We start from the raw sequence: 11,603 nt of genomic DNA, 5'->3' as shown, positions 1-11,603 counted from the left end.
CTGCCAGGGGGCCCCTCAAACAGATCAAGCAAAGGACATTTTTTTTAATGGCTCCTGTTTCCAAAGTTGGAGAAGCAGGTCTTCAGGAGAAGATGCTAGTGTTTTTGGCAGGCGACAGTTAACAGACACTTGGTTAACATTTTCTCTGTAAGAGTAAAGCAAACAATCAAATAATAAAGAGTCGAAGGAATCTGAAATCTGAAGCGGCATACGTGCAACACAGTTCCAGAACAGCTAAGGAGAATTCTGCATGGTGAAATCTACAGCAGGCTGCTCTCCATGAGTATGCAGCTGTAACCATCATGCAGCTGAGATCTCTTGGGGGATAAAGGTGCTTTTAACCTAGCCTGACACCCTGAGTACAATGCCTCGCAGCCACTTGATGTGTAGAGAATGGACTCCAGAAAGTGGTCCTCTGCCCTCTTGAAAGCAGAAAGGCAATTTCTCTCTCTCTCTCTCTCTCTCTCTCTCTCTCTCTCTCTCTCTCTCTCTCTCTCTCTCTCCCTTCTTCTTTCTGTCTTCCTCTCTCCCTCTCTTCCTCTCTCCCTTTCTTCTCTCTTCCTCTTCTCGTCTCACATTTCACCAGGGTTAGCTCGGAACTCTCCATGTTAACCAGGCTGTCATGGAACAGAGGTGGACAGCCTGCCTCTGCTTCCAGTGCGCTAGGATTCACTGTTTGTGCCATCATGTCTGATCTTTCTAAAACGTTTATTTGTGTTTGTTTTTAAAGTCGGGCTCTGACCATGTGACCAAGCTGGAACTGGAATGACTGTGTACCTCCAGCTGGACTCAAACTCCTGGAAATCTGCCTGCTTCATCTCTTGTCCTGTGTCAACACCTTACTGTCTTTTGCAAGTTATTTAACTGGTTATCACCAGCCTATGTCCTAACAGATCCCAAGTCCTTATTGGAATGGTGGAATCTCACCCTCCACAAATGTCCCTCGTGTAAAGTACAAGTATTTTGTAAGTAACCAGCAGTCAAGAGAAGGGATCCTTTTCCACTGAAGAATCAAGTAGCTGAACAAGGAAAGAAGGTTTCGCCAAGGGTGATATGAGGCTTGTTTTTAGGGAGTAAGAACCTAACTGGCCTCTAGGAACAATCTAGTATGGGCTACACCCCAGTGAGTTCCTCCCAACACCCCTTGAGACAGAAGTAGAGTGAGCTTTAGAAGTCAGAGGCAGGGAGGGAACCTTGACATAAGTCATCCACCTGTCCATCAGATCCTGAAGAAAGTGACAGGAGTCCATGAGCAGCTTAAGGCACACAACTGCAGAGAAAGAACACCAGAGTTGAAAAGTGGGTCTTTTCAACTTAGTACAAGCTCCCTTTCCTCTAACGTAGGTGGGCTGTTTTAGGCAAGGCCTGTTGATTCTAGACACTTCAGCAGGAGATGTCCACTCATTGACTTGTGCAACTAGACAGTATTTAAGCCTAGTGATGCCGTCCATGATGCTTACAGTGGACCAGAGACTGAGAACAGTCTTCTTTCTTCTGCTCTGTGCTTCTCTGTCTGCTCCACCTGCCTCTCTCTCTCACACACTCTGTCTCCCTCCATCTCTAACCTTCACTCTCTCTCTAGCTCTCCCTCCCTCTCTCCCTGACTTTACTCCCTCCATCTCCAAATCAAGAACTTTGACCTGATACCCACATCCTCCTGGTGCTTTTTCATACACAACTACTACTTGATGCATGGAGCAATTCAATGTCTTTAGTCAGGATGGGCTTGTCTACTCATGGCCACAGACAAGAGGGATATCTTGACTCAAGTTACGCAAGAAGGAATTTGAGGGACAAACTTTATGGTGGACTTGTTTGTACCCGTTGAATGACCCCTGGACAAGTCCTAATGAGCAGAGGAGTTTCTTATGTATTCCTTCCTGGATGTCTTATCAGCAGCATTATTGTGAAGTTCCTCAGTTGGGCCACGGGCAGATGGCACTGGTTTCACTTTGTGATTTTTCACTTGAGAGACATGACAGTCACCTGCATGATATCACAATCCTCATGCTATCCTTTCTACTTACTCGCACATGGTCCCTGCTGCAGATTAACATGATCATTAGATCATTTCCTCTGGGGAATCCTTTTCTGTCTACTTGACCACAACACAGAACAGACTGAGACAAAGGTCACTTCCAGCTCTCCATCAAACTCTAACTGTTGAAGGATTTTCTGAAGTCTTGTGTCAATCTCTTCATCATTATTTGTTTCATATCATATGAGGTCTAAGTAATAAGATCACTTGTGTCCCCACCAATTGAGGCAGACTTACAAGCTGATAACAACTCTTACCTCATCCTTTGCTGCTTGGGATCAATTGTGAGGGATTATGCCCAGTATTATGATTTCTGCAAAGAAGAAATGGTTTGTTATGAACTAAGACTACTGAGTGGTAAACAAGCATTCTTCACAAGGTGGACCTCACAGTCTGGGTTTCTTTATGTGTGTGTGTGTCTGTGTCTGTGTGTCTGTGTCTGTGTCTGTGTGTCTGTGTTTCTTTAATAGTATTTGACAGGGACCAGGCGCTTAAACATGGCACACATTCTTGACCTTTGTAAGAAGTTTAATATTGTTATAACCCTCATTCACAGGCCTTTGTCACACTTGCGGCCACTATATTTTTATATGCTGAGATTTCGTGTTACAGCAAAATAATTTAGTTGTCAATTTTCAAAATACCATAGCACATACAAGATAAATGAAGCTAAAAAGGAAGAGCTGATAATTGACGACCCTCTGGGGATAAACTGTACTGGTCATTTCTTCTTGTGGAAGAGGAAAGTTGTCCAAGGACTTGCCTTCAAATAGAAATGAAAACACATGTCTGCTGGTGGATGCCTGTAATCCCCGCTAGCTGGGAGGCTGAGGCAGGAGGATGACAGGCTCTAAGGCAGAGAGCTACAGACTGTGTTCAAGGATAGCCTGTATAGGGACTGTGAGACTTTGTGTCAAAAGAGAATTTCAAAAGAGAAGGCTCTAAGTGTAGCCCAGTTTTAGCTTGTGCCTACTCTATATCAGGCTCTAGGTTCAATACCATGTACAGACAAAAGTAAACATACACAAATAAATAAAAACCCAGTAAAGTGTCCACAAGTTTTATGGAATGTATTTCCCATGTAGGCATCTCTCAGGAGTCAATGTAAGTATGAGATCAGACTGGATCTTCTTTCCTGCTAGTGGAAAGTTGTAAAGAGGTGATGTAGCACACAGCGACAACATGCTGGTAAGTTACTCAACCAATAGGACTGGACGGATGCAATCATAACCTTCATTACCACTAACTTTTACAATGCTTGATCTGGTGGTATCCCTGTGACCCAGGACTGGACATTGACTTCCTACTGCTCATCTTAAGCATGGTCAGTTAAGTCTCCTTTATGTTCTGAGCGCCTTCATTGTTGACGTTGACTTGACACATGCTTGGTGATTTCTCAACTCTCTGAGTGGCCTCATTTACTCAAATGCTAACAGTCTTGTATTGACTGGCAGCATCCAGTCATGAACAGGATGATGTTTTCTTTGATACTGTTGTGGTCATGTGATGATCGTTGGGTATGCTCTACAGCATGCTGCAGTTAGGCCCATGTTCATTATGTGATATGCTTCCCTAATGCCTCAGACTGATTACATGGCATTTTATACAGAGTCCATGCCTCTAGGCATGTCAAAGTCAGAGACTGAATCTCCACAGTGAGAACCTACGTAAGTCTGTGGGCCTCATCAGAGGGAAGATGAATCAGAAAGGCATTAGTCCAGTTTAACCTACAATTGAAACTCTAATTTCCAAAGGCAGTTGACCCACAAGGTCTGAAGCTGAAACACTGCCTGGGGAGCCACTATTGGCAAATGGACCATGGCACATTAATAGGAGGCAAGTGGTGAAGGTTCTCAATCTGGATGGAGAGTGACATGCTTGATCTGTTTGCTAGGATCTGGTCATCTGGAGGGGACCGGCTGCTGCTGAGAACCTACAAGGGTAAAACTCGGGAGCCCATTGTGTGGAACTACTGGAGATCAGTTTTTGGAATCTTTTATCCAGAGTTTAAAGAAGAATGCTCAAGTCAAGTGTAGTAAGGGCAGGCTTTTCCCCATCAGTCATAATGTCCCCATCCTCACTGAGAAACGTGTAATTTAGGCAGAGAACTAAGAATCCAGTAGTGAGCAATGGGGATTTATTTCCCTACACTGGGGAGCCATGTTCTCCATTTTCAGCTTAAGAACCTAGATGCCTTGATATGTGTTAGAGATAGGCAGATGGGTGTCAGCAAGTCTCTCAGGCAGGATCTTGGGAGGCAGAGGCAAAAGCATCAGGAGTTGGAGGCAAGCCTTGGCTGCCTAATGAGATCCAGGCCAAGTGGCAAACATTGCACACATGTAGCTTGCACACATGTGAGAGCAGGTTTATAAGTGTGGAAGACACAGACACATCCACACACATTCAGTAAGCGTAGTGGCCAATTCCTATAATCCCAGAGAGGGCAGAGCAAGAAGATGGCCAGAAATTTGAGATCATTCTGTGCCACATAGTGAGTTTCTGGCCAAACTACACTACAAGTGAGACCTGAAATAAAAAATTAAAAATAAAGAATAAATTCATAAAAGGGTTTAAATGAATGCCTAAATCTGTATGTTCTGAACATGGAACTTTAGTAAGTTAATAAGGACATATTAGGCTTTCGAGATGGATCAGCTGCAGTGGGTGGTAGAGCAGTTGTCCCAGTCTCATTGCTTTCAGGTAAAGGACGCCCGCATACACCCCAGGGCCACCGAAATCCTGTTATCTGACTTGAGATGATCATCTACCAGCACTGAGCTTCCAGGACAGGGTAGCTATTGTTGTAGGTAAGGACACTAGGGTGACTTGAGGTGATACTTCATTTGTATGTTAATAAATAAAGTTTGCCTGGAGATCAAAGGGAATAGCAAGGCATTTTAAGGTAATCACAGAAGTCAGGCAGTGGTAGAACACGCCCTTTATCTGATCACATGGCGGGAAGGGTCCTTGTGTGTTGAAGGACACACTAGGGAACAGCCAAGCATGGTGACACACGCCTTTAATCCCAGTACCAACCACAGAGACCTGGAGGTCTGTACAGACATGCAGTAACAGGAAGTGAGGTAGCTGGGCTAAGAGCCAATGAGATGGCAGAACAGCAAGGCAATAAAAGCCTGAGTAGACAGGAAGTAGCTCTCTTGGGAAGCTAAGGTGCCATAGTGAGTTAAGGTTTGCTGGTGGCTCTCACTATTTCCCTAATTTCTAAGGCTTTCACCCTATATTTGCCTCTGTGTTTCTTATTTAATAAGACCATTTAGAAATTCGTCTAGAGAGACTCAGTCATCAGGACGTGTTTCCTTAAATAAGGGGGACAACAGGACTGACATGAGACTATGCTGCCACATTGCTGTTCTTAAACAATGGTGTGGCTATGTCACCCATTGTATTTCATTTCCGTTTGCCCTGTTCTTCTTAGTTTAGCAAACTGGCAAACCTGACATTTGCATTGTGGCATTTTCAAGGCCTAGTTTTTGGTGATCTCCTCTCACTAGGGCTGTCCACTAGCCCTGAGTGAAGCCAAGAGGCTTCAAATGCACATGCCTGGCTGGCCTGGAACTTCTCTTCTTCCACATCATTAACATCCCCTCCCAACAGGTAGAGACCTTGTCGGTTTGAGAGCTTGCCAGTCGAGAGCATCTCCCACTTGCCAGTTTCAAACAGATCTTACTGTCCCAATAGGTATAGAGCTCTCAGGCTTGCTCTTTCCTTTCATCCAACCTCAACACCAGAACCCCAACAAGTCCTCTCTTCAGTCCTCCACCTAGAATTTGTCCAGTAAGCTGCAGCTTCACTAGTGTCCCATCAGCCTGTCTCAGCTGGACTTGGAAAGATTCCCACCCTGGCTGTTGGCGTCACTTCTAACCCCATCACGAGATATTGAGGTCCCATTGAATTCTTAAACGAGTAATTTAAGGGCGTTATTCTCCTGTTCAAATCCATAGAATTCTCTGTATGATTGGGTGCATCTATAGAAATACTTCTTTGAACACAATTGAGGAATGGTGCAAAATATCCATGGAAGAGCAGGGATATAGTGAGGGAACTGGCATTCTGTCCGCAGCCACAGCAACCTAGGCCCTGCTTTAAAGGTACTGTGCCCAAACCCTTGCCCTTGCCCCACAATGTTTGCTTCATGGAGCAGTGTGAGCGGCTACCACTTTAGACTCATCTTATGACACCCTGCTTCCCACTTCAAAACCCTCAACCACACTGTTCTTGTACCCAGAATCTGCTCCAACCCCCACACCAGCCCTCCACATTATCCCAGAGGATTCCTAGTCCTCCCATAACTGGCAATGCAAAGGTTGTTACATGCTCGGATATCCTGGGGTGGCTTTGTTTGGTTTGGTTTCTGTGCTACCTGATCCTGAGATAGATCGTCGTTTTGTTCACGCATCAAGACCAAAGCCAAATAAATATTTATTTTTTGAGCGTTATATCTGCAACCCCCAAATACTCTGCCTCCCAAATAAAAGGATCCATATGAGTTCACAGCTCAGCTCCTAGAGCACCTGTAAGTTCCCCATGAATATCACTTACTGAGCAGTAGACAGAATGTGAGCGCCCTCACCAGAAACCTGGTCTCCAGTATAGACTAGAGCTAGTCACACTGCAGGGATGGAGGTGTCAGCAGCCTTCGGCAAAGATGAGCCTTCACCTGGCTGCCCACACAAAGACATGGCCTCCCTCCTCCAGTTTCTTGTGGGATAGCTAAATGAGAGCAGTGTGCACTCTGCATCCCTCATTCCCACCCAGCCAAGCCTGCCTCTTCCTCTGTTGGAGGTGGAAACATGAGAGACCCTGAAAACACATGGTGTGTCAGGTTGAGTTGTGGAATGGTTATCTTTCTGAAGGGTGGGCCCTCATCGGCCTGGTAAGGAGGGCTCCTCTGCAGTAGGGACATAATGCATGTGGAGAGATCCATGCCTTGGGGAAGTGCAAGTTGGCGATTGAAGAGTAACTTGGTTTCCTATGAAACCATTGTCTCCAGGGAAGAACCAGGAACGGACATTTTGGGTGAGAAAGGTACGCAAAGCATTCTGCATATCTTGAGAGGAGGACCTTGATCATCAAGAGGGAAGACATAGTCCAGAAAACCATTGTGCTGAAGATGGGCTGTCTGTCACCAGGTATCATTAAGCTAACCATGTTCTCAGTGATGATGGCTGCCGTTCGTAGTTGGATGAGCAGAGGGAAGTGGAGTGGAAAGGACAATGACCTTGTAGTTGTGCCAGGGACTTTCTTCAGTGACTGCATAGAAGAGCAAAAACCAAGTCCAGAGGAGGTGAAAAAGCAGTGGCATATTTTCTGATGACTTCGATGAACAATGCGGGACTAGTTTCTCTCTCAAAGTCTCTCCCTCACTTCCGTTCCTTCTCCTGCACCCCTCCGTTCTTGACATCCCTGGCTGTCTTGGAATTTCCTGAAGCTCGTGCTCAGGACGCTGCAAGATTGAATGGCAGCTGACTAGCAGTGCTGCCCAGTGACATTATTTAGTATCTCCTTCCTGGAATCAGTTTCTTTACTTCCATGCAGTAGCAAGCTTAACTTGATCACCCCCCCACACACACACACACACACAGGTGAACAAATGTGCAGAATGTCTTTCTTCAGTTATCCCCCATGCCTTAACATAGGGAGCCGTCCTGAAGGCTGCCTTCCTCAGCCTCCACAGTTCTCTGTCTTTCAAGTGTGCAGAACATGCAGTCACTTGGGACAGAGCATGGCCAACTCATGTGATTCCCATGTCCGAATCTATGAACAACTAAGCAGACTTTGCTCTCTTTCACTGAAGCCACCTTTACCCAGATTGTTCAATACCCCTTTGGTTTTACTTCCTGCCTTTCATGGTCCTTGCTTTTCCCTTGGGTGAGGAGACTTCTGTGTAACACAACAGTTTGCAGCTGTCAGACCTGCTTCAGGGATGCAGTTTGCATGCCCAAGTGAAAGGACAAAAACCCTGGCATTGCAGAGTGCAAGAATGGAGTTTGGCTACGGTCTTCACAGGTCAGTTGATGAGTAGGTGTAGGAATACAGGAGGTAAAGGCAAGACCATATTCAAGCAGTTGAGCAGTAGTTGGCTCTGAGCGCTACATCAGGACATCTGTGGCTGAAACTTAATGGCAGGCAACGTTTACTTTTAGGCTTTTGTCTAAGGTCACATGTTCCTACACAGGAAAGGGCCACCTCAGAGTCAATGAAAGCCCCTTGCCCAGATTCTATCATTCTCATCACAAGGAGGGAATTTGGTTATGATCTCAGTACATGTCATGGAAGTGTTCACATAGGCAACTGAGCAGGTTCTAGGAGAGCATGGCAAGCCAATGATCAGTGGGGTGAAAATCAGAGACGGGTGAGGTACTAGGTTTCCAATCCTTGTAAGCTCATAAACAGTTCTGCCCTACGAATTCATGTAGACACCTCTGTGAAGAATGGCGATCACTGTCCATTCATTGCAGTTGAGTTGCGTTTGAGAGAGGGGCGGGGAGTGAGGCAAGAATCGATGTGGTTCGCCATATGCTCCCTTGCTCATGAGCTGTCAGGCATGAGAAAGAGTTCCAGCTGCCATCCAGGAATGCTGTTGATGTACCATGCCCTGTGCTAAGCTCTCTGGACATGTATCATCTCGTGTAACCCTCGGAAGAAGCCTGGGAGGTGGCCCCATGTTGAAGATGAGGGACAGACAAAGTGAGATGAATAATCATGGGCTTTCTTTCTTCTCTTCTCACCTCTTGTTACAGTCTGGATTTTCCCGGCTGCACACATTCCTCCTGGCTATCGCCTAGTTATTCCACAAGTCTCCACCTTCACTTTTCCTCCTGGAACCAGGGCTCAGACTAGAGCCCCATGGATCCGCTGCAGAAATGGGATCCAATGTCGATTTCCATGCCCTCCTGCATGGCCACTGTGACAAGCTCCCAAGAGGCCTCAGCAGGCTCTCAGCCTTCTTCCTCAGAAAAGCTAAGGATGGGTCTCAGTGGCCTGAGCCTCTGCCGCAGCCCTGGCTCAGTTGCCCCTGCTCCTCTGTCAGAGGGACTGCTCCAGCAACAGGCCCGAGAGAAGAAGGCCCTGTGGCAGCAATACTGGGAAAAGCAGGGCTTTCCTCAGAGGAAGAAAGTCTTCCTGAGACACTCGAGACGCTGGCACCGGGATCACATGGCACCTTACCTGCTTGAAAGGGATGTCAGAGGCTCTCCCTCAGGTGACAGAGCTCAGAATCAGCTCCGGTGCCAGGGCCACGTGCCGAGCATTGCTGGGGTGAGTGGAGACGGGAACAAGGCTCCCAACCCTCCCTCCTGGGAAACGCTGGTACAGGGCCTCAGTGGCCTCACCCTCAGCCTGGGAGCCAACAGACCGAGCCCCCTGCCTGAGGGGCCTGGGGAGCAGCAGGAGCCAGAGCAGATGCTCCAGCTGGAGAGGCAGCAGGAAAGCATGAGGATGTTCCAGAGGATGCTCAAGTAGAGGATGGAAGAAGGCTGCGGAGCTGGCCCCCAGAGGATGGAGGTGAAAACGGATTCAGACAGTGTGGCCCGGCCAGCTCAGGGGCCCAGACCCTTCTGAGATCAAGGCAGTCAGCTGCCTTTGGATGAGTCCCAACACTTGTGCTATGATGGGAGCTGTCCTAGGAAAGGCTTCAACTTCCCTGCTTATGTCTTTAAGCATGCCTTTGTGGGTATGGTGGTGTGTGTTAGCCGATACAAAAGGAAACTAGGGCCAGGGATCACTGAATTCCCATGTTGTGATTCACACACAGAGAGTTTTCACTCATTTTTCTGGGAACTCAATGCCCCCATCTTCCAGTTAAGAAGAACCAACATCGTCTCTGTGTGTATATGTATATATGTATATGTATATATGATGTATATATAAGACATACATATGTCTTCTATATGCCTTCTTGATGTCAGTTTATTGAGTGCCCCAGAAAAGGGCTTACAGATATGATGGGATGCATGTTCTGGATAGCAGACACAGATCGACTTGCAGCTTCTAGAAGTTGAAGCAAGGGAATGCAGGCTTAAAGCAGCTAGCTACCGAATGCACTGTATTGGGTAAAAACCCAGGGTTTGAACCTACATGGAGCAAGAGAAGAGTCCCTCCTTAGCCATACCAAATCCTGGATCTCTGCAGGAATTACCTATGGTTCACTCTGCCATAGCAGAGGCTGACTTGGAATTTCAGAACTGCATCACAACCAACCCCCTTCCTCTTCATCTGCTCAATGAAATCATTTAAAGACATGCAGCCAGGTCAAGAGAGGCATAATCTCATGTAGACGAGGAGACAAAGAGACGAGAAGCTCAAGTGTGCATGCTGCGGTCAGCATGGACAGTCTGGGGAATGGGCAAGGACTGTACTGAAGGAAGATTTGGGTGGCATCATTATAGTGCCGGACAGTGGTGTACATATTGTTATCACCAGAAATTGGTGCTAAGGGGCGAATGTTCATAAGGACTGTCTTCACGAGTCCCATGTTTTCCAGTAATGACAGTATAAATAACCGTGGCCTGGGTATACACGTATTATGGAGTGGAAGCTGGGGAGGTCAGTTTGCCCTTAAGTTTGCTCTTACAGGTCAAGGGCCAGCAGTGGAAAGTATTCCATAGGTTTGTTAGTGGTAGTATTGGGGATCTGTGCATGCTCTGAGTCTCTTAGCTGCTAAAAGACTCTGATGATTCAAGAGAGCAGATGGGAGGGCAGAATGCACCCCTCGTTGAATTGACAAGAGGACCAGCCTTTGACCTGCCTATATGCCACACAGGTGGGGTGGGCTGGGGCCTTATTCAAATGAGGGAGTTGGCCATTGCTCCAGGTTGCTGCTTAGCAACCGCTGTGCAGTGCTCAGTGTATGACTTCTCAATGCTAGAGGGAGCTGGTGGAGGCTCGGAAACACATCCCTGCCAGCCATTACGGGGTGCCTTGATAGCTCTGAGTGTGAAGGCATCCTGTTCGGATAAACCTTGTCTTCTAGGCAACAAGGGGAGACGGTGAGACGTGTCCCTTGCTGTGCTCTCTGTAGTCCTAACTTCTCACATGCCCCCTGACCTGCAGTCACTGGACAGGGCACCTGTACCTCTGTCTGATCAGTTGTTTCAGGGCGTACAAGTGGGTTTTACCTTCCCCAGCATTGAAATGATTTGCTCTTTTCAAGTCTGTAGTGTCCTGTGCTTGTACCAGACACCGTGAAATGCCCCGTTCCAAATGTGAAAACATCTTCTCTTCTGTGACCAACTGCCTCCTCCTGTTGTTAATGTGGACTGGAATGTCATCATGCCGTTTTGTCAGAGATTTGGGAAGGTGAAAAAACTGTGTAGTGATCTCCACCCTAATCCAGGAGTCAACTTGTTTGTTCAACACGTTGTGAGTTTCGTAACACATGGTCTAAGCCACACTACTGATATGTGACAAGTTAAATTTCCACTACAGTTAAGTTTTCTTGGTTACTTCACGATATTCCTTCCTTGATACGGCAATGCTTACTTTTGTCCTTTTCAACAGTGGATCTCTTGTAGTAGGTGGCTTCTTCCTGTCACATCTCCCCCTA

The 11,603-nt window shown here is 46.8% G+C and overlaps 1 protein-coding gene across 1 annotated transcript in view; it reads left to right on the top strand.

Moving 5' to 3' along the window:
• The window catches only part of LOC131898843 (protein FAM156A/FAM156B-like), a 75,528-nt gene extending 64,281 nt beyond the window's left edge, over positions 1-11,247 (top strand). The window contains exon 4 of the mRNA XM_059250073.1: positions 8,800-11,247. Within this exon, the coding sequence (XP_059106056.1) occupies positions 8,906-9,520 (615 nt within the window). The 5' untranslated portion in view covers positions 8,800-8,905 and the 3' untranslated portion in view covers positions 9,521-11,247. The remainder of the gene's footprint in view (positions 1-8,799) is intronic.
• The last annotated feature ends 356 nt before the right edge of the window (positions 11,248-11,603 follow it).

This window comes from Peromyscus eremicus, chromosome X (genome assembly GCF_949786415.1).
Source record: "Peromyscus eremicus chromosome X, PerEre_H2_v1, whole genome shotgun sequence".
Taxonomy (NCBI): domain Eukaryota; kingdom Metazoa; phylum Chordata; class Mammalia; order Rodentia; family Cricetidae; genus Peromyscus; species Peromyscus eremicus.
This window is presented reverse-complemented; position numbering and strand designations above follow the sequence as displayed.